A 24111-nucleotide genomic window follows, 5' to 3' on the forward strand; every position below is an offset into this window, starting at 1 on the left:
TGCGCTAATAAATGACGAGGTAATCTCAGAAGTAGTTCTGTTTAGCCTGGTTATTCTGACCGTTTGGTAACACGTGCTTACCCATTGCTCTGGGAAATTCCCACGTGAACACTTTGTCTCATGACATGCGTTGGGACTTCTTTCGCACCGCACGTGGCCATCCGTGCTAATCGGAGGTGCGGTGGAAGCTAATCGACACGAAACTGATTTGCGTACACGTGGCAATTTAAAAAAAAAGACGTGAAAAAATTGAAGGGGGGGGGGGGAAGAGTAATTCCTGCCATGGGTTTTATCTCACGACACCCGGCAATGAGCTGCGAAAATAAATGACAACCGTCAAAATGTTTTCTGCAGGGGATATAAAAGATTTGCTCTGAGCCAGTTGGGATTTTCACTCGTTACTCAACTCGATTCCATGTCTTGAGAACCACACCATTGTATGTTTGATTGCCACGCGACAAACACAGCGAGCAGCAACACAGCAAGGCGGTGTTGCTGCTCGCTGAAAGAGTTCTGAATGGAAAATGTGTTTGTTTCATGACTTGACACTGGTAGCGCAACCGGAATATCATTGGGAGAACAAAGAAAGCAGAAATGTAACTTAAACAGAGGCTCCACGATATATATTTTTCTTATCTCTGGGGAATTACCTAAAAACAAACTCATTAGAACTTGTAGCCACATAGCATAGATCCCTGCGGGGGATTTTAGCGGCTGTGAGAGTTGCGTTGGCTGACCCTGTCCACCACCCGGACTTCTGAGCTAGAGAACCTCGTTGGTGGATATGAGAAGGTCTCATGGAGGCATCAGGTCGAAAGTTGTTGTTGAGACTCGGGGATAGGAATGGCGTTCGCTTGGAGGCTCTGCCGGGAGTGGACCCCTATAAAGGGGGCTCGCTTGGATGCTTTTCTAGGAGTGGACCCCTGGGCAGGGGGCTCACTAGGGGCCTTCGCCAGGAGGGGCCCAAGAAATGGGGTTTGCTTGAGGGGCTTTTCCAGGAGGGAGCCTCAAAGGTTGATGCCGGAGAGCGGATGCTGTTTACTTGAGAGTGGTTGATTGTGGTGTGTCTGTGAGTAAAGTAGGAGACAGGTACTGCTGTTGCCACTGCTCTGTAATTCTTCTCACAGTGCAGTTTGTGCTCCTAAAGTGGCCCAGGCCTGGTTGTCCCTGGGTCACCGCAATTATGACGTAGTCCGCTCACCTCTGTATCACCACGACGAACATAAAGACAAAGATTCCCATTATAGCCTGTAACAGACTGTTGGGGCAGGTGCTGTTCGCGAGCACCTATGAAGGCCGGAATGGCACACGAGGGGGTGGGTGGCTAGCACCACGCCCGGCCGCCTTTGTTTCCCTAGTGGCAATGTTTACACATCGCACTAGGTACTAATTTGAGGCTGAGTCGACCTAGGGGAGGCCCATGACCAGTTCAGATTATCGTCGCCGGTGTTGTCCGTGAGCAGGAATCGAACTCGGGGCGCCAGGTTCGTAGCGCGGCATGCTAACCGCTACACTACCGCTCCCCACGATTCACACACACGTGTGCACGACCAGATTAAAACTGCGACCTAAATACAGGTCCGCTTCTTTCTCTCACACAAAACACATTTCTGGACAAAGATCGATTGTTTATCTTGACACGCTGTGGGCACAAGTGTTGTTCGCCGAGCTGTGTGGCTTTCACCACACCCACCCACCCACATTCAATTCCCATTGCGAATGATCATGCACTGACTGCACCCGTTACAATACTCATATATGGCTGAATCATACCTCGGGAAGGCCCACGACTGGTTTAGATAATCATCACTGGTGTCAGCTGTGGCCTGGAACCACACAGAGTTTTTGAGGACTGTAATGCAGTGTGCTAACCAACTACACGCACTCGCTGTTCCCTATACACAAACAATTCACACACACACCCAATAACATAATTATGGATATTCTTAATTTAACAACAAAAAATTATACAAAGACAAAGATCCCAGTGTAGCCTCAACAGACATTTGGGGTGAGTGCTGTTCGCGGGTGGGTAACCAGGACCATGCCCGGCTGCGTTTGTCTACCCAGTGGCGATGTTTACACACCGCAGCCAGGTTTTCAATTGAGGCTGAGTCAACCTAAGGGAGGCCCAGGACCAGTTCAGATAATCGTCACTGGTGTTGGCCGCGAGCGGGAATCGAACCCGCGTAGCCAGGTTCGTAGCGCAGCGCGCTAGCCGCTACACCACCCCTCCTGCATACACACACGCAGAGACACACATACACACAAACACATACAGACACACACACCAATTATCGCGCCATTCATAACTCAACCTCACCTCTTACTCTCACCCCTGCACGATGGTGACATTAATATTGAAGATGACGTTAACACTTAAGGTGAAGTGGCTGGCTGCACGCCTAAGGTGTCACGGGGGGGGGGGGGGATTTTTTGTCGTAATAACCCTCGGGGTTGGCAAAACGCCACGAAATATTAACGGGGGGGGGCTGGGCGGGGGGGGGGCAACGCTCTTGTGGGCACACACACCAGCGAGTGACACGTGCCACGCTTAGCCGAGGGAATTTTGTTGTCCCTTCATGCCAGCTGCCTTGGGAGACGGTGGCGGCTGAGACGCGGCTCCTGTCGCATCCTCGCTGGGATCTTAGAGGTGGGGACGATCATATCCAGTCGCTCGGCCCTCGAAGCAATCCGCATTTCATGATTGCATTATAAGCCTCGCACGGGCTTGATTAACAAAACACAACCAATGTACGTACGGCCCCGTGTATCTAGAATAATGTGTGATTTACAATCCGTAATTGAAATATGCATTTTTTAAGGGCCTTGTGACTGGATGAGCAATTTCGTTGTATATTGGAACAGCCATGTGCATGGCTGTGTACATATGAGGAAGGGGGGGGGGAGGTGATGCATTGGTTAGCATACTGCATTATGAACCCGATGGCTTGAGTTCAACTCCTAGCCACCACCCTTCAAAAACCCCACACTCACTTTCTCGGTGGGATGATGGTCGAACAACACCCGTGGCATGGGGGAGGCCTTTATTGATGCATTGTATTTAAAAATAATTGTTAATTTTTTACCATTAATTACAAAGCTACACGTGACGAATTATATCTAATTAAAGACAAATCTAATCAGGGTGCTACTGTTAAAGAAATGTGCGTTAATCACGATCCCAGTAATAGCCCAAGATTGTGTGATTGTACAATACCATATGGCGATTTCACAATCTCATTATGGAAATTAACAGCTCCCCTGCCTAGAAATCTTGTATCCACCAGTGCTGGAAAGTTAATGTTAACTTTTCTAACATCGCAAATCACAGGAGAAGGTCAATGGATCATTCAGTATTTATTTATTTAAATGCCTTTTTAAAATCCCTTTCAAGTGGTTCTGCTTGGACTGTCACAGTTAAATATATAAATTTGAGAAATCCTTGCGACGCAATTATACGGAAACACTTTTTAGAATATATTAAAAATAAGCCTTTGCCTATGACTGACCGTGCCTCTATGGGAAGTCTCCATTTGCACCTTTACCAAAATGTCATCTTTCATCTCTGGCCTCTATCCTTCCTCCGTATCTCCTCTGAGTTAATGTTCCCCTAAGTTTTCTCATTGGAAAAAGTCTCCATTAACCAGTGACTGCACACAAAAAAAACCCCATCATTAAATTTAATTTGACACATTTCAGTCCTGAAGCTGAAAAGTGTTAGATTTGATTGACATGCGACGAACGCTCTTTTGTGGAGCATCAAAATGCACATCACCTAATGCGCATTGAGAGTTCTACCGAAGCGACTTCAGAAGTAGTTCTGCGGTGTCATATTCCATGGCCGTTTTTTTTTACTCAGACGTCGCCCGGTTAAACAAGGTCCACTATCCCTGCTGAGTAACCAGGGCAGGGTTGGAAAATGTACCAATGGAAAGGAAACAAGGACACTGATGTTGTCACAAGGGCAATGCAAACCGCTTCAGATGCACAAGAAACTGAGACTGGGCACATGGAATATTCGCAATATGCTGCAACTTGGTAAAGTTCAGCTGCTTGGACGTGAGTTAGATAGATTGGCAGTGGACTTGTGTGGAGTGTCTGAAGTGCGCTGGGAAGGTCAAGGACATTTCACAACATTGGGGGGACATGACATCGTTTACTCTGGCCGCTATGTGCAGGGCATGTCCGGGGGGGGGGGGGGGGGCATTTGAATTCACAGGAAAATTGCCGGATCCCTCATTGGATATGAACCAATCAGTGACAGAATTATAGCTGTGTGACTGAGTGCTAAGTCGCGAAACATCACTCTGATTCAAGTCTATGGGCCTACACCAGCTGCCAAGGAGGAAGAAGAGGATGGCTTCTATCAAAACCTGTCCAGGGCACTAAAACGGACTCCCAAAGGAGACATGTAACTGGTAATTGGCGACTTCAATGCCAAAGTAGGGGAAAGGAGCCGTGTTGACTCACAGCTGTAGTGGGACCATATGGACTCAGAGAGATCAATGAGGCTGGTGAAAAACTGCAGGATCTTTGTTCAGAACATGACCTGGTATTGGCCAATATATTCTTCAAGCATCATCCGAGGTGGGTTGTGCACCTGGACCTCTCCAGATGGACAAACAAGAAATCAGATTGATTATATTGTGATAGCACAGCGATGGAAATCCAGCCTGATGAACTTCAAAACATATCTAGAGGCCGATTGTGACTTAGACCATCACTTGTTGGTGGCAGCCCTGAAAGTTATAAACTGAAGAAGGAATAAAGACAAAGTCATATCCCACCACTGAACCTTGAGGAACTTAACGAAGAAAGCAGCACAGTACACGGTAGAAGTGGCTAACAGGTTTTAAGCTCTAGAGTTGTTGAAAGAGGACGAAACACCTCAAGAGCTTTGGAAAAGCACAACACCTGTCCTCTTGGATGTTACGAAGGAAACACTCAGATCCATCAAGGCTAGGAGACAGAAAACCTGGATTTTTTTTATGAGACCTTCTTCTTTATCGAAGAGAAAAGGAAACCGAAGAGCAAATACCTCAAACAATATCAGGAGTTGAAGGCCGAAGCACTAGCGGAAGCTACGAATGGATAAGCGGAAGCAGTTGGATGGTATGTGTGAGGAACTGGAAGCAGCAAACCGAAAAAGAAACAAGAGGAAACTTTTCCAGGCAGCCAGGTCAATCACAATGAAATTTCGACCGTGACTGCAATGCATCCAAAATGCGACTGGGGGAAAATCTCACGGAAGCTTCACAAATTGTTCAGCGGTGGCGAGAGTATTGTGAAGACCTATATGATAATAATGGAGTGGGGCGGGGGGGGGGAAGTCTCGAACGAGATTACCAGGAGCGCGAGCCTCCTCCCCTTCATTCATAGCTTGCTTGAGCCATTCGTCAGACAGTCAGTCCTATATCTACGAGTCCAGATGACGTTGCTGTGGAATTGTTTTAAAGAAGGATGGGAGATGGTACTTGACAGGATGCACAGACTATGTGTGGCAATCTGGGAAACTGGTGAATGGCCAGAGGATTGGACATACTCTACATTCATCCCACTGCAGAAGGATGATTCTAAACAGAGTACAAATTACAGGACAACAGCACTGGTTTCTCATGCTAGCAAAGTCCTTCTTAGGATCATCCTGGAACAGATCCGCTTAAAAACAGAATACGAGATTACAGACGAGCAAGTTGGGTTCCTGCAAGGGAGAGGGACCAGAGACCAAGTCACCAATCTCAGGAGCTTCATGCACAAGGCAAGAGAACATCATGGGCCATTATATATACACGTGCTTTGTGGATTTCAGAAAGTGTTTGACTCGGTCTCGCATGATGATCTCCGGCGGACCACGACGGACGTGGGATTCCCGCTACATCTGATTGACTTACTGGCCAAAACTTTTATCAGGAACAACTTGCTAGAGTCAAAGTGGCGGGGACACTATCAGAATAGTTCCGTGCCAGAAAGGGAGTTAGACAGAGATTTATTTTCTTTCTCCGTACTTATTTAACATCCTGGCTGAAACGGTAATGAGAGAGACGCTTGATGGTTTCTTATGAGGAATCCACATTGGAGGGCGACGGGTCACAAACTTTCGGTATGCCGATGACATTTTGCTTGCCGGTTCCGAGGTGGAGCTGCAGGAGTTGACACATCGCTTAGATTGGGTCAGTTACAAGTTTAACCTCCTCATCAATGTGGACAAGACCAAAGTGATGGGCAGTGATGGAGCAGCCTGCAACATCTGGATAGCTGGAGCAAGTGGACACCTTTGGTTATCACTGAAGATGCAAAGTGTTCAAAATAAATTCGAGCTACACTGAGTAAGGCGATTGGGTCATCCCTGAAGACAATTTGGAGGAGTCACAGCATCCCCATTGGAGCAAAGATCAGACTTCTGCATGCCATCGTGTGGCCAGTTGCTACGTATGGTTGTGAAAGTTGGACAATCAAGAAGAATGACGAGGCACGAATAAACGCCTTTAAAATTAAATGACTCAGGCGGATATTACCGCGTGCATCGTGGACTGAAAAGAAAACAAATGAATGGGTTCTGGAGAAAGCTGGTGTTGCGAGAGAACTGTTAGAGGCAGGGGCGGTTTCTTCATTAGGGCGATTGGCCGACGCACCACCAAAGTGTGAAAGGGACTTTTTCAATCACATTCAAAATCTCATTCAACCACAGAGTTACGCTAGCCGTTACTGTGCCTCTGGATATAGTCCAATTAGCGTCATGTCACGTTCTGTGGAGTACCGCCTCTTTTTGGACGATTTCACCCTGGCTGAGAATCGCCCAGAGTGTTCCCATAGACTTACATTCAAAGATGTTTTTTTTCGAACGGCGGGCGCTGCAATGCATTCTCTATGGCTTCCGGGAGGGCTCGCACTAACGTGCTTACGTCATCATACGTAAGCATGTTTCAGTCAACAATATTATTTGTCGCCACCAAGTGAAATCTTTAATTAAAGAAACTGAGTGAATTGTAATAATAGTGAGTTTAGAAACAAATAAGGAGATGTATTGTAAGAGTCACTTTATTTTTCATTAATATTAAAGTAGTGAAGTTGCCTTTACATGCTTAAGCTGTTAATTTATCCATTGCATGGGTGGACCTTATCCTTATCAATCATCCAGACATTTGCCCCCCCTGAGAGATTTTGCAGGAGCCGCCACTGGTTAGAGGTGATACAATCAAGAAAGCTTAGCCTACTATGGTCATGTTATGAGAAAAAATGGAACTCGTTTGTAAAAGCAGATTGTGCAAGGAACAATACCCGGTTCACGTGCGCGAGGAAGGCCAAGGATGACGTGGATAGATACCATCAGAGCATGGACGAGGCTCACGCTGGAACAGACAGTGAGGATAATGGAAGACAGAAGTCAGTGGCGAAGGATTGCCCATGGTGCGGACAACCCTCGGATTGAGGATGGCTGAAGACAACACAAGATACACTGCACACTGCGAGAATTATGAATTGTAATTTTCTTCGTCTCATCACGATGCACTTAGAGCGCAATTGGTGGTGGGGGAGGGTAGGGGGGTATTGAAAAGCGAACAATAAATTGCAAAATAAATACAAAATGTTCCCTCTTTGTCCTGCATTTTGAGATGCAGTTGCATTTGCATGGCTTGTGTATACATATTGTGCAATTGTAATTGCATTGTGTTATCTTCTGCCGGTATAATACAGTGTCCTTCCCACTTGATTTGTCCATCGTCTTCGCCGTTCCACTTGCGTGTGCTCATGACTTGTGTCCTGACAGACAATCTGCTTTCAAAAAAGCATGCCAGAGTCTACTGCTACGAGGATTACGATTATGTAAAAGGGAATAAACTGCGATTTTGGCTTCAAAAATAAATACAGAGGAACCAAAAGTGTATTTTAGGCACGAGAATAAAAGCGGCGGTTAAGAATAATCCTTCATAAGTCATTTTTTATTCTCGAAAGGCCGTATATGTTAAGTGACTGCAGCACTTTACCAAGTAAACAATGAAAACATATATAATTACAAACAAGTACACATAATGGCAGAAAGAGCAGAGGCATTAAGTGTCCATTTGACACAGCGGATTGTGCGTGGGGGGGGGGGTCCTTGATTGTTGCATTTCTCTTTCCTTCCTGTCCCCCCTCACCGCCCGCATCTCGATTTTGACTTTCGTCTCCCACGCCCCCCGGGCACGGCGTACGACGATGTCGCGCCGCCGACGATGGGACGCCACGAACGTTTGATATAATAGCAAATCATTGTTGTTCCCCCCCTCCGCGTCTCGTCGTGGCCCACAAATAAGCAACGGCAGGCTTGCTCGGAATGGTGCAGCAAGCGGCGTGACACGTGGGGGGGGGGGGGGTCACAGCGGTACGTGGGGGGGTCACACTGCGTGACGTGGGGAGGGGTCACAGCGTAACGTGGGGGGGTCACGCTGCGTGACGTGGGGAGGGGTCACAGCGTAACGTGGGGGGGGGTCATGCTGCGTGACGTGGGGGGGGGGGTCACGCTGCGTGACGTGGGGGGGGGGGTCACACAGCGTGACGTGGGGAGGGGTGTCACGCAGCGTGACAGTAAGGGTATAATTAAACGAAACAAACTATTTTTGTTTATTTTACCACGTAAGGCTCCCTGAGCTGTATAGTTGTTTTTTTCAGAAGCGACCTGGCTATCACAAATGATTGCTCAACGAAGTGGCTTGTCATCATCATGAGAAAATTGACAGCAGCCAAATACTCTAAACGCACGTTTCTAAATGTGGAGGGAAAAACCGGAGGACCCGAAGAAAAATCCACGTGACCATGGGGAGAGCACGCCTATTCCAAATATACAGCAGGCATCAGGGGTTGCGATCAAACCCACAAACTCCTGCATTCCAGGCGAGGGAATTAACATCTCACCACCGTGGCGCATTGCGGTGACAGGAGTGACCGACGCGCGTGCTAAAGTTAGGAACGCGATGTCGCCACGTCAAAGATATTCCCCTCCAGTGCCCTCTTTGTGCGGCGAGGGGCCCTTGCAAGACAATAGCTCTTTGTTTATGCGGGCTGTGTCTGCCTGTAAGAGACACGCCACTCGGTTGGGCCTCATAGACACGCACATGGTGGTCGTCATCATCATCGTTGTCGTCGTCAACCATAAATATTTCTACTGCTGGAAGAAGGCCTTCCCAAGTCAGCGTCTTCTTTCATGGCCGCGCGATGCTAAAATCTGTCCAGCTCCTGCATGAGTGCTGATTTCATCGCTTACTCTCCAAAATCGTCATACTCTCGGGCGTGTTTCTTCCTTTGGCTGTCATTATGTCACGAGTCTCCACCATGGGTGCCACAGTGGGGAGATGTTAACTACCTCGCCTAGTATACAGGAGGTCGTGGGCTCGATCCCTACCCTGATGCCTACTATATATTTGGAGTTTGTATGTTCTCTTCGTGGCCATTAAATAGTCTGTGTCCTTTTCCCCAATTCTATCTGAATGGTCCTATCGGTGGCACATCATGAGACAACGTTCATTTGAAACTTTAGCAGAGTGATGCAACCTTTTTCCAGAAGAGAAAACCCCACTGAAGTAGATGTCACAACGCTACCTCTGACTTCTTTGCAGTGATGCCTGGTCCACAGAGTAGTGGGTGGTACCTGTCCATGCAACCTGTCACCGTGGGTGCCATGGTGGCCAGATGTTAACTACCTCATCTGGTTTACAGGAGGCCGTGGGCTCAATCCCGACCCTGATGCCTACTGTATATTTTGAGTTTGTATGTTCTCTTCGTGGCCATGTGGATTTTTTCTCCAGGTCCTCCGGTTTCCCCCCCCCCCCCCACATTTAGAATCAACGTCATCACGCGTTTCGAGCATTTAGCTGCTGGCAATGTCCACTTGACAAGCCACTTCGTTGAGCTATCATTTGTGGTCAGGTCGCTTCTGAAAAAGAGCTATATAGCTCAGTGGGCCTTACCTGGGTAAAATAAAATAAAAAAGTTAGTTTTGTTTGTTTGAAATCAGCCCTCATCCCTTCTCGTGATATGTCATGCCCATGCCCACTCACAGCCAATGCCTTGTCTCTGTTTTGCATTAGTGTAATTCCAAGCATGCACCTTTCCACGCTGCTTTTTTCACTTTTGAGATTTTGCTTCAATGTCTTTGTCAGTTCCCATGTTTCCGATGGATCAGTCAGTGCAGCTAAGATGCTCGGCGGTGTTTGACCGAAAGTGGGAAAATGTCCCAGTGATTGAAATGGAATGGTAATTGACAAAAATCTTAATAAAAACAGTAAACCAGATTACATGTTTATTCAAAAGGGAAGTGGTTTGAGATGTTAAATGAGAAAATTTCTCTACCACACCTTTGAAGTAATGCCCACATTCTGTCGTGCGAAGTTGAGGTTCGTGCACAAGGTCATGGACGTACAGCCTCTTCTTCCTCACCGTATCTAGGCGTTCATCTTATCAGGGAATATTAAGTTTGTGGGCACATTATGCGAAGGAACTGCGACCTCTGACTGTTTTTGTATGAACACTGCCGATAACCGCAAGATATTAAAAACAGCCAGCGAAGAATAAATATAAACCAGAGCTGAACCGACACTGAACTTTATATTGAAAAATAACGAGTAACTCTTTGTAGAGCTGCTGGGCCCACGATGGACCTTTACGATGAAAGCTAAACGTCTGCTTGGTTTCCATCGTGGCACCAGTGAGCAGTACTTTGTCAAATCCCAGATAGCACATCGAGAGGAATCGAGGATGGGGGTGGTGAGGGACGGACAGGGGCAGCACTTTTTTATCCTGGGAGGTGTCGGCTTCGGCTGAGAGAAAGCGTCCAACATTTCCTTCCGCCGTGGCATATCGTGGAGGCCTCGCCTGAACCCACTCACTGGCCATGGGTGGCAAGCGTTCACCGCTAGCGACGGTGGCTCATCAAGAGCTCGCCGACTCGGTGGAGTGAGGAGGGTCAGGGCCCACCGTGACCCTTCTCCTGTGACACAGTCAATTACGCGACCGTGAGGGAGACAGGACGAGGTGGAGGCAGAGGAGGCGTTGGAGGAAGGGGGAGACACAAAACTCTGGCGTTGCGGGCAAATCGGCTCGGGGAGGGCGGCTGGCTGCAAATTAAATCGTTTCTCCAAATCGCTGAGCTCCGAGAGGCACGGGAGCAGGCTGCACACCATCACAACGCGCCTCAAAATCCCTTTTTGATGAATAGCTTTGCTGTCAAGCAGACAGGTACATTAAAAACGCGAGCCTTTCCTTTTTAGCTGCCACCGAAATTCAATTTCTTCATTTAATTCGCGGGGTTTCCATTATTGTTGGGTTTCCCCCTCCCCCAAACCCCCTTTTCTTCAATTCTACGCTCGAATTATCTGTAACTTGGCTACCAATTTCTTAACGTGCGCTAAGAAATATGGATGACGGTCGGTGGAAATTGACACGCAAATGTTACTCGGATTGTAATTCACATCCCTGTTGTAAATAGTCTGCATTAGTAAGAAATTATGAGAAAAATGTACCAATATGCTGTATGTGTACAAATCCAATGATCTTTTACATTTCGTGTGACCTAGGTAATTAAGCATAACTACATTTATTTTGCACTTAAAAAAATAATTGTAGGTGGAAGTGTAATGATGCATCTGTTAACTCCTTAAATCTATTTGAATGTTCTTGAATAATGCATCGAATTGTGGATGTCGGAATGGATTATATTCAGTTAATATTCGCTGTAATTCTCATTACTTTAGCAGCTACTAGAGTAACTACTTTGGACCACATAATCAATTCTTGAATCACTACCAAGATTCTTGGCAGGTCATTGAGTAGTGTTACAAGCCTATTATTTGTTTTCGTCATTATTTATTTACAAAGCATAGCCTCACAGAGTCTCAATACTACTTGAGGAGGATCCAACTTTGAAGAATAATTATAACTTGTAACACGGCACACGGTACTCGTTCACTCTTGAAGAGAGAGGTGTGTGAGGAATCACAGACAAGCGGGAAAGGCATCCAGGGAGGCAAGCCAGGCAACAACAATTGCGCAAGCTCTGTGTTGCTCGATATATGAAGGTAATTTCGGCCAACTATTGAGTGTTAACATGTGGGAGGATACTGCAGCACCTGGAGAAAGACTACACGTGCAAGGGGGAAACGCTCTATCCCATACAAATGGAACAGGTGGAGTCAACACTTGCTGAAGCACATTCTCATGGCATCTCGACGTCCAGCCGTGTCAAGGGAGTTTCACAACATCTGTGCAGTGATCCACCAATGCTTGCCCGCACAGTGTCGGATTATAGGCGGGCGCCACCGCCGCTCAGCTGTTGTACCAATGGCTTGTTTGAGAATGTGGTGTGCATGTGGGAGAAAAAACAGAGTTCACGGAGAAAAAGCCCTGACGTGAGAACAGCTCGCTCACACTCGGCGCTGAGAGGTCGCGTTTTCTCTACTGAATTCTCTGTCCACAAATCAGAGTAATTGATGACACATTTGACCTGAGTTTGATTCCAAGTGATGGTTAATATTAGTGGTGAGTGATATCTGAACCTGTCCTACCCCGTCCCCCTTCTCCTCCCCCCGCCACCTGTTATCATCCCGCATTGATCAGAGTGATGACGTATGGTCAAACAACCCCCCCTCCTCCCCCCTGATTGAACCATCATTAAAAAATTCTTATTTAAAAACGGCATTGGTATTTCATTTTTTTATGGGATAGAATGTGTCTCATAAAAAGCCATCCTATGAGTTCTGTTAAAAAGCCAGCCTGGTACAAAAATGCATATTTTACTTAACTACACTGACTTTAATTTTCGATTTAAAGCTTTCGTGACTGCAGGGATTCATCTTCTTGGTTCTTTCGGTAAAGTCACGTAGAAGGGAAGTAATAAAATAATAAAAATAAAACATAATAAAATAAAATAATTCTCACGACGTTTCGGCTACAACGCAAGCAGCCGTCTTCAGGTGAAGAATGAGACAATGCCAAGCTAGGAGCTTATATATAAGCTGCGTTGGAGGTGGAAGAAAGAGCGCCTTAACAAAAGAATGTGCATATGAAGAGGAATTTAGCATATTCATGGAAAATGCGTAGGAGGTGGGCGGGGGGGGGTTTCAAAGTCATATTATGTCCATGCATTATGCAGGATCAACAGCACCAAGGGGGGGGTGCAGGGATTAGCAGTAACAAAGGAAAGGAATGTTAATGATATGTAGCTGCAGTTACTCAACAACCACGTAGAAAACTAAAGTATAAACTACATAAAAACTAAAGTATAAATAGCATAGCACCATCAGTATACTTACTATACTCTACACTAAGCTGAGTTACTAACAGCAAGTAATACATTACAATTCTACGTCGTAAAAATTATATAATATGCTTCCATCTAAACTTTATTCTATTGCATCACACGAGCATATACCGTACTATATACTGCCAACATTAAATTATATACTGTATTGCTGTAAACCAACCTATATCTTATACATTTAATATAACACTATGTATTATTCTACCCACCATAATGTGTGTCGAAATGGTTTATTACGTCCTTCCAATGATTGCTAAGCCAGAATCCATCTTCTCGGTTAAAATTGTCTCTGTGTTTGTATATGTGGATCGCCTCATGAACGAATCTCTCATGATAGCCAGATGGCTTGCAGAGAACCTCTGTCTTGGAGAAGTCAATATCATGTGAGCCCACTGAGTTGTAACAGTGATCTGCCACGGCTGAGGTGTTTGTCCTACCGTGTTTCAGGTCAGCTTTATGTTCACGGATGCGGTCCGAGACATGTCGTTTGGTTTCCCCAATGTAACTGCTACCACAGAGGCAACTTAGTTTGTAGATGCCAGGGTACTGTATGTCTGGAACCACATCTTTTACAGACGGTACCAGATCACGGATTTTATGTACTGTGTTGAATCGGACCTGGATCTTGTGTTTAATCAGGATTTTGGAGATCTTTTTTGTGACCCCAGCAATGTAGGGTAAGGTGATGGTCTTGAAAGGCTCCTCAACAGGATCCTTCTTGATGGTTGGAGTGATGGCTTTGCGGATTGTGTAGTCGGAGTAACCATTAGCCTTAAGAGCTTGGCGTACGTGTTTTGAGTTCACTGGCAATGTGTTCATGGTCGGAGATGCATTGGGCTCTATGATATAGAGTCTTGATGAGGGAATTCTTCTGGGATGGATGGTGGTGGGAATCCGGTTTTAGATAAGCATCCGTATGGGTGGCTTTCCTGTAGACAGAGTGGCTCACTGAACCATCAGGTCTCCTTTTGATTAGGACATCCAAAAAGGGTAGCTTGCCATCTTTTTTGACTTCCATGGTGAATCTGATGGCTGGGTGTATAGAGTTGATGTGGTCGAGAAATTGGTCTAGAGCAGCACGGCCATGTGGCCAGATGACAAAAGTGTCGTCTACGTACCTCTTCCATAAGGTCGGGCGTAGAGTGGCAGTCTGGATGGCGTCCGTCTCAAATTTCTCCATGAAGATGTTGGCTACAACCAGAGATAGGGGGGAGCCCATTGGGGTGCCCTCAGTTTGCTTGTAGAAAGTTTCATTCCAGGTGAAGTATGTATTGGTTAAGCAGTGTCTCACCAGGGGGGGTACCCCAGCATTCAGTCCATGATGAACCAAGTCTTCAATGATTGCGATGGTATCAGGTACAGGAACCTTGGTGAATAAGGAAACCACATCAAAACTGACAAGCAGGTCGTCTGGGGACAGGGCAATCCCCTTGATTGTCGATACCAGGTCAGTAGAGTTTAGTACCGCAGAGGTGGTTTTTCCAGTGAAAGGCCGTAGGATTTCAGACAAAAAACGAGCCAATTTATAGGTGGGGGAGTTGATAGTAGAGACAATGGGACGAAGAGGTGTATCTTCTTTATGTATCTTTGGCAAGCCGTATAATCTTGGTGGCCTGGCTGCAGAAGGTTTCAACGAGAACTGTTTGGTCTGATCAAATAATGCGGTTGAATCAGAAATGATTTTGTTGGTTTTAGTGACGAGGCTGTTGGTGGGGTCTCTTTTTATTTTTGTATAGCTGCCATCGTTGAGTAGTTCTTGAATTTTGTTGTTGTATTCTATTTTGTCCATGATGACAGTGGCATTGCCTTTGTCGGCTGAGAGGATGACAATGTCATCCCTCTTTTTTAATTGAGCTAATTCAAAACGCTCATCTTTGCTGATGTTGCTAGCTGGCATCTTAGCGTTTTTGAGGGTTGCAGAGATTTCAGATCGCAGAGATTTCAGATCTGAAATCTCTGCAACCCTCAAAAACGCTAAGATGCCAGCTAGCAACATCAGCAAAGATGAGCGTTTTGAATTAGCTCAATTAAAAAAGAGGGATGACATTGTCATCCTCTCAGCCGACAAAGGTAATGCCACTGTCATCATGGACAAAATAGAATACAACAACAAAATTCAAGAACTACTCAACGATGGCAGCTATACAAAAATAAAAAGAGACCCCACCAACAGCCTCGTCACTAAAACCAACAAAATCATTTCTGATTCAACCGCATTATTTGATCAGACCAAACAGTTCTCGTTGAAACCTTCTGCAGCCAGGCCACCAAGATTATACGGCTTGCCAAAGATACATAAAGAAGATACACCTCTTCGTCCCATTGTCTCTACTATCAACTCCCCCACCTATAAATTGGCTCGTTTTTTGTCTGAAATCCTACGGCCTTTCACTGGAAAAACCACCTCTGCGGTACTAAACTCTACTGATCTGGTATCGACAATCAAGGGGATTGCCCTGTCCCCAGACGACCTGCTTGTCAGTTTTGATGTGGTTTCCTTATTCACCAAGGTTCCTGTACCTGATACCATCGCAATCATTGAAGACTTGGTTCATCATGGACTGAATGCTGGGGTACCCCCCCTGGTGAGACACTGCTTAACCAATACATACTTCACCTGGAATGAAACTTTCTACAAGCAAACTGAGGGCACCCCAATGGGCTCCCCCCTATCTCCGGTTGTAGCCAACATCTTCATGGAGAAATTTGAGACGGACGCCATCCAGACTGCCACTCTACGCCCGACCTTATGGAAGAGGTACGTAGATGACACTTTTGTCATCTGGCCACATGGCCGTGCTGCTCTAGACCAATTTCTCGACCACATCAACTCTATACACCCAGCCATCAGATTCACCATGGAAGTCGAAAAAGATGGCAAGCTACCCTTTTTGGATGTCCTAATCAAAAGGAGACCTGATGGTTCAGTGAGCCACTCTGTCTACAGGAAAGCCACCCATACGGATGCTTATCTAAAACCGGATTCCCACCACCATCCATCCCAGAAGAATTCCCTCATCAAGACTCTATATCATAGAGCCCAATGCATCTCCGACCATGAACACATTGCCAGTGAACTCAAAACACGTACGCCAAGCTCTTAAGGCTAATGGTTACTCCGACTACACAATCCGCAAAGCCATCACTCCAACCATCAAGAAGGATCCTGTTGAGGAGCCTTTCAAGACCATCACCTTACCCTACATTGCTGGGGTCACAAAAAAGATCTCCAAAATCCTGATTAAACACAAGATCCAGGTCCGATTCAACACAGTACATAAAATCCGTGATCTGGTACCGTCTGTAAAAGATGTGGTTCCAGACATACAGTACCCTGGCATCTACAAACTAAGTTGCCTCTGTGGTAGCAGTTACATTGGGGAAACCAAACGACATGTCTCGGACCGCATCCGTGAACATAAAGCTGACCTGAAACACGGTAGGACAAACACCTCAGCCGTGGCAGATCACTGTTACAACTCAGTGGGTTCACATGATATTGACTTCTCCAAGACAGAGGTTCTCTGCAAGCCATCTGGCTATCATGAGAGATTCGTTCATGAGGCGATCCACATATACAAACACATAGACAATTTTAACCGAGAAGATGGATTCTGGCTTAGCAATCATTGGAAGGACGTAATAAACCATTTCGACACACATTAGGGTGGGTAGAATAATACATAGTGTTATATTAAATGTATAAGATATAGGTTGGTTTACAGCAATACAGTATATAATTTAATGTTGGCAGTATATAGTACGGTATATGCTCGTGTGATGCAATAGAATAAAGTTTAGATGGAAGCATATTATATAATTTTTACGACGTAGAATTGTAATGTATTACTTGCTGTTAGTAACTCAGCTTAGTGTAGAGTATAGTAAGTATACTGATGGTGCTATGCTATTTATACTTTAGTTTTTATGTAGTTTATACTTTAGTTTTCTACGTGGTTGTTGAGTAACTGCAGCTACATATCATTAACATTCCTTTCCTTTGTTACTGCTAATCCCTGCACCCCCCCTTGGTGCTGTTGATCCTGCATAATGCATGGGCATAATATGACTTTGAAACCCCCCCGCCCACCTCCTACGCATTTTCCATGAATATGCTAAATTCCTCTTCATATGCACATTCTTTTGTTAAGGCGCTCTTTCTTCCACCTCCAACGCAGCTTATATATAAGCTCCTAGCTTGGCATTGTCTCATTCTTCACCTGAAGACGGCTGCTTGCGTTGTAGCCGAAACGTCGTGAGAATTATTTTATTTTATTATGTTTTATTTTTATTATTTTATTACTTCCCTTCTACGTGACTTTACCGAAAGAACCAAGAAGATACACTGACTTTAAGAAAAGTACAGGTCTATTCGAAAGATGAAAAAAACTGGTTTCAACTATTCGAAACATTAAAACTGCTGCCATTTTAGTTTGTATAATCCAAAGCTTGGATTGCAAGTGTGCGTTGCTTCACGTGATGCCCTTTGCATCCAGGGAAGGTTTTGCTGAGCTGACATCTCAGACAGCCAGCACCAGAACCAAACATCAATGCGGAGGAAAGGAGAGAGACATTCAATCTATGTTTAATGTGTGCAGAGCCAGCATGTGCCTTCCATATGCGTGGATAAGTAAAAAAACACACAAAGGTGGTTGTCTGGCTCAGAGGTCTGTGTCAGTGCGATGAGCTGCCATTGTCAAGAATTCGAATTTGGGTTTTCGCTGACCTTGGTTAAACTGAGTTTTTTAAAGTCAAATGAGTAGACGATCATAGCCCAGTAAAAACATTAAAAACGCCATTAGGTTTAGTTTGAATCATAAAAAAGGCTTTAGCCTTTCTGGCATGAATACAAGATGTTCAATTAAGAAATAGACATCTATTACAAGGCATAAAGTCTGCATTAACCACACATACTTGTAAAAAAATGCAAAAAACAAATATGCTTTGATAACACTGTGTCACAATTTATTTTGTTCCTGGGTAGTAAGTGTTATTTACTAATTGCTTATGCCTCAAAAGTACAGAAAATTGCTATTATTCCCACAAAAACTTTGCTTTTGTGACCAGGACAGTGATATTTTGAAATGTACCTATTTTCCAGAACATTCCAGATGGATTCAGTGCTGAGCAAAGTTTGTGGGGAATAATAGCCATTTGCTATACTTTTTAGGCATAAGCAATTACGAAATAACACTTACTACCCAGGAACAAAAATTGTGTTACGTAGTTTAATGTATGCACTGTCGTTTAAACTAAATGGCCCACATCAGAGACAGCCTCTTGTATGGCTTTGTCTCATCAGTGCTCGACCAAAGGCTGCCAAAAGTTGAACAGCACAAGGACAATGCAAACACCAAGACATTTATAGCCCGGGTTAAACAGGTCTGTCTTTCCGACAGACCTGTTCTTCACCTGAGGACGGCTGCTTGCGTTGTGGCCGAAACGTCGTGAGAATTGCATTTTATTATGTTTTATTTTTATTATTTTATTATTTCCCTTCTGCATGACTTTAGCGAAAGAACCAAGAAGATGAATCCCTGCAGTCACGAAAGCTTTATATCAGTATTTCTATCTTCATAATGGCAAAAGTGTCCCATAAGTTTAGTTTGGTCTGTCACTAAATACAAAAATAATGTATATTTACGGCCCTTTGTGAGTGTCAAGGCGGTCATGGGGTTTGTTTGACCAATTCATAACCACGCTAGTGTGGGCTGGCGAGAGACAGAGAAGCCCAGGACTGGTTCCAACATCACTCGCTACCGATGTTGGCCACGGCCGGGAATTGAACTCTGGTCGCTGGATTCGTTAGTGCAGTTCGATGATCGCCGCGCCGATTTGTCACTGTCATCTACGAATTCCAGCACCGAGGACTACTTACCTTATGGTTTGAGTGGCGTGCGACAAACACATTTATAGCAGAGCATATGAAAATATGCACCACCTAGCGTGGACAAGGGAGGCCATTGAATGGACCGAAGAAGTATGTTTTGTTGATGTCATCCTCCAAAGACCATTTCCCAAAACGGCACAATGTTACGCCGCTTTTTTCTCGAGAGTTCCTTACAGAAATGTATTCATCCCGAGACATGTTGCTCATAGCACAATCACAGCATAATTGGACGAGGAAGAAGAAGAAAGCAACAACAAAAACCACTTAATTTACTCCCGATCTTACCCGGCCGCATTTTGCGCACGCGTGTCAGAGACGGCAGCAAGGGCAAGTAACAACAACAACAAAAGGCGGAAAGACGAGAATATCTGCGGTATAAAAAGGAAATAAAAAACACCCAACGCTGTCAGCCTAATTGACAGCTCGGAGGGAAGCGCGATTGCAATCGCAGCGAAATAAATGCAGGCACGACAAAGCCGACTGCTTTTGCACGAAGCTCTCCGTAGACCCCCCTTGGCACACGTAGGTGTGCTGATGTGGCTTTTGTGCTCTCAGATCACGGTGACTCTGGCAGTATTCTGACAGCCGGTGCTGATACAGGAGGGGTGTCTGTGATAAAGGATGATGGCTTGAAACGTCGGCGGGCCCTGTTCCAAAAATATGTTTCCCTGGCACATAAAACCTTTATAGTATAGCAGTTATATTTGACAGGTATATGTCACTTTAAAGCTTTCGTGACTGCAGGGATTCGTCTTCTTGGTTCTTTCGGTAAAGTCACGTAGAAGGGAAATAATAAAATAATAAAAATAAAACATTATAAAATAATTCTCACGACGTTTCGGCCACAACGCAAGCAGCCATCCTCAGGTGAAGAACAGGTCTGTCTGAATGACGCTGTCTTTCCGACAGACCTGTTCTTCACCTGAGGACGACGTTTCGGCCACAACGCAAGCAGCCATCCTCAGGTGAAGAACAGGTCTGTCTGAATGACGCTGTCTTTCCGACAGAACTGGTCTTCACCCGAGGAAGGCTGCTTGCGTTGTGGCCGAAACGTCGTGAGAATTATTTTATTATGTTTTATTATTTTATTATTTCCCTTCTACGTGACTTTACCGAAAGAACCAAGAAGATAAATCCCTGCCATCCTCAGGTGAAGAACAGGTCTGTCTGAATGACGCTGTCTTTCTGACAGACCTGTTCTTCACCTGAGGAGTGCTGCTTGCATTGTGGCCGAAACGTCGTGAGATTATTTTATTATGTTTTATTTTTATTATTTTATTATTTCCCTTCTACGTGACTTTACCGAAAGAACCAAGAAGAGGTATATGTCAATTCCACTGCCGGGATGTTTGATCGTACTACACCGCACTGCTCGGTGTGAGCCGGCGAAGGTGACCGGTGAAGATATCACTGACCACTCATGTTAGCCATAGTCGGCAATCCAACTTAGGCTCAATGGGTTCACAGTACAGTTTGATAACCGCTGCACCACCCCTCCACCCCCGCAATAGTTTTATGCTGGTCGAGAGAGTTTGCTTTTACAGGATGTAATACACAGTTGTCAGCACAGCACAAATAACGTGATTTTGGCTGTGAAATGTTGCAATGGCTGTGTTCTGCTATACCTTGATCTTCTTTATTTCACAAAAAAACTACTCATCACGTCAATAACACTGCTTTAAGAAGGAGATGTATACAATAGCCGACGTTTCAAGCAATGGCCCTTCTTATTCACGGCACATAGAGAGGCTGTTAATGGCCTTTCTGTGTACTACAATGTCGCCTATTATATATATATTTATTTTAAGGCACTGTTATTGACGAATGTATTGAGTTGTTTTTGTTATTCGTTCTTGTGCACTACTGCCAACACAGTATCACCAAATGTTTTTAACCATGTTTTTAAATCAAGATTAAGTATGTTTTTTTTTTCAATGGTGATCGACATTATTTTGTTGCTGGGGACTTCCACTTTTATACTTTGGCTTTTGTAAAACTCCAGTGACAAAGATTTGAGCATGTTTGTGTAAGTGATGTTAGTCAGCACCTATTCGTGATGTGACTATGAATATGGTGTTGCAATCCCAAGCAGCTTCTGTCTGGCTGAATAGAGGGGGTTAAACAGGCGACAGAAGAGGTGGACTAATGCGATACAGGAGGATGTGGAGCTGAGAGGCCTTGCCAAAGACTGGTACCAGCCATTTAAAGATCGGCCTCTGTGGAGGAGGCTCATGAAGTACGCTAATGGGCAGTTGGCGGAAATCGACCTGCAACAACAGCGGAGGGCAGACGGAGTGACGCTCACAACAATGAGTAGAGCGCCGGGCGGCTAAAACACAGCAAGTTAGCACAGAAGGGAGCACAGGTAGTGCCACCTGTAAGTCAAACCATGGAGCCTGGACCTGTCTCCTGACCTCCTGTCAGTGAGTCTTTGACGCATGGCCTAAAAGTGCACCTAGCCTGGCACAATCGCTGTGGTGACATAACCGCCACTTAGTGGCGAATGGCGGCTGCTGTTGCTGTGGTATGGCCAGCGCCGCAACAGGCCTACCTAACTTTCTCACGCAATTACTAATCTCACACTGCACCAGGTATTTATTTTGGTTTGAGTCCACCTAGGGGAGCATCAGACCGGTGTTAGATAACAGCTGGTAGCGGTGATGTTTATTAAGCTAGTCAATGAGTTGTCATCTCGCTTATATTGCTTCCTGTTTGTATTTGTGTTGTCTGTGCTGTTTTGTTTGCCTAAATGGTAACATTAGCATTGATTTAGATGTTGCATATCATTTGCATAGATCGTGCGGTGCTCGGTTGGAAGTATGTATTATGATCGCACGAATCGGTTTTAATCGATGAGACGACGCATGGCTACTCGCCGAATGGTTATCATGTTCAAAAATCTAAACTCAGATGACTGATTGTATCGCACTGCATGCATCACTGCTATAGCTGCCAACCATAACCTCTAACACAAAAGACAAAGATCCCCCATATAGCCTCAGCAGACTATCGGGGCAAGTGCTGTTAGCGGGCACCTTTGTAGGCCGGCACGGCACATGAAGGGGGTTGGTTGGTCAGCACCACGCCTGGCCGCCTTTGTCTCTCCATTGGTGACGTTTTCACACCACACCAGGTACTCATTTGAGGCTGAGTCGACCTATGGGAGGTCAAAGACCAGCTCCGATCATTGTCACCGGTGTTGGCTGTGAGCGGGAATCGAACTCAGATCGATGGGTTCGTAGCAGAGCACGCTAACCGCTCCACTGCTGCTCCCCATACACAGCCACACTCGTGAACTATTGGCGATCCGGTTATAACACTGCACCAGTACAGAACCCCTAATGAGCCAAAATATCACCAAATTTCATCTGTTCTCTCCTTCACCAGTCACTCAACAGCACACAGACTATAGGTCATTCAGCCCTTGCCACATCTCAGTTATTTTGTAATTTTAAAACCATTAAATATTCTGAGTCCTTTTCCACAATTTTATCTGAATGGTCCTATCGGTGTCACGTCATGAGACAACGTTTATTTGAAACTTTAGCAGAGTGATGCAACCTTTTTCCAGACGAGAAAAACCCACTGAAGTAGATGTCACAAAGCTACCTCTGACTTCTTTGCAGTGATGCCTGGTCCACAGAGTAGTGGGTGGTACCTTTCCATGCAACCTGTTACTGTGGGTGCCATAGTGGCCAGATGTTAACTACCTCATCTGGTATACAGGAGGTCGTGGGTTCGATCCCAACCCTGATGCCCTCTATATGTGGAGTTTGTGTGTCTTTCTCTCTCACCGCGGTGACATTAATTTTTCTCCGCATCCTCCACATTTAGAATCAACATACGTTTAGAGTAATTTGGCTGCGATAAATTTCCGCATGACGAGCCACTTCGTTGAGCTATCATTTGTGGCCAGGTCGCTTCTGAAAAAGAGCTGTATAGCTCAGTGGGCCTTAGGGGCCGTCCATAAATGACGTCACGCACCTGGGGGGGGGGGGTCAGACATTTGTGACGATGTGTGACGAGGGGGGGGGGGGGTTGAGAAATGTGACGTCACATCAAAATGCGCAACTTTAAATAAATATGGACAACACGTTCTAATTAATTAAATAGACTTTTTGATACATATTTTCTCCTACAACATCAGAGTACAGTGCCACATTAAATACGCACTACAATGACAATAGTTTACAGCGATTTGAAGCATGTTTTATTTGGGGGGGGGGGCAGAGCTTTGTGACGTCATATTTGAGGGGGGGTCTGACTTTTTGTGATGCCGTGTGACGAGGGGGGGGGGGTAAAAAATCATCCAAAATCGCGTGACGTCATTTATGGACGGCCCCTTACCTGGTGAAATAAAAAATAGTTTAGTTTAAACAGATATTTTTTTTACAGAAAGTAAAAACAATATTTTTCATTGCAATTTATCCAAATCAAGTGCAAAACCAAATGTTACGTGATGTTTAAAAAAAATACTCATCAGTGACTGGGCTGAGGTCATTAGCGAACAGGTGAGAACTATTTTTTAATCAGAGGCAACCGAAATCCAGCTTTGAAGCGTGCAATATTCCAGCAGTCCCGGCACATCACTCTGACCCCTGAGCGAGCCACCTCCAGCATCTCAGTTTATTTTAAATGACTTGAGATTAGAGATATATGCCCGCCTGCCTGCGAAGTGAGATGTGTGAAATCCGACGGGTTTTGGTTATTAAGTGCGCAGTCGTGCGGGTCAATAATAATCGGCGCCCTTCCCCTGTGGCACAGATGGTGAGCATTTATTCATTGATTTAAAATGTGATCGCTACTAAAGTTCTAACAAGCTCAAAGGACGTTAGAAGTTTTGGCACCTTTACATTTTTATGCCTTTGCTAACATGAATGGGCAACAAGAAATAGTTCATGAAGTTTCATGACACGCTTGTCAATTT

The 24111-nt window shown here is 45.2% G+C and overlaps 1 protein-coding gene across 6 annotated transcripts in view; it reads left to right on the top strand.

Annotated features, from left to right (window-relative positions):
* Positions 1-24111, top strand: part of LOC133350004 (uncharacterized) — a 79896-nt gene that overhangs the window by 34280 nt on the left and 21505 nt on the right. For 3 of the 6 annotated variants that reach the window (XM_061563942.1, XM_061563945.1, XM_061563943.1), the window contains exon 9: positions 7263-7447. The exons of the other annotated variants lie outside the window; for them this stretch is intronic. In XM_061563942.1, the coding sequence (XP_061419926.1) occupies positions 7263-7432 (170 nt within the window). In that variant the 3' untranslated portion in view covers positions 7433-7447. Of the gene's footprint in view, positions 1-7262; positions 7448-24111 lie in introns of those variants that run through there. 6 annotated transcript variants of the gene reach the window in all.

The sequence above is a fragment of the Lethenteron reissneri genome, chromosome 32 (assembly GCF_015708825.2).
Source record: "Lethenteron reissneri isolate LAM-NWPU_2019-01 chromosome 32, ASM1570882v1, whole genome shotgun sequence".
Lineage (NCBI taxonomy): Eukaryota > Metazoa > Chordata > Hyperoartia > Petromyzontiformes > Petromyzontidae > Lethenteron > Lethenteron reissneri.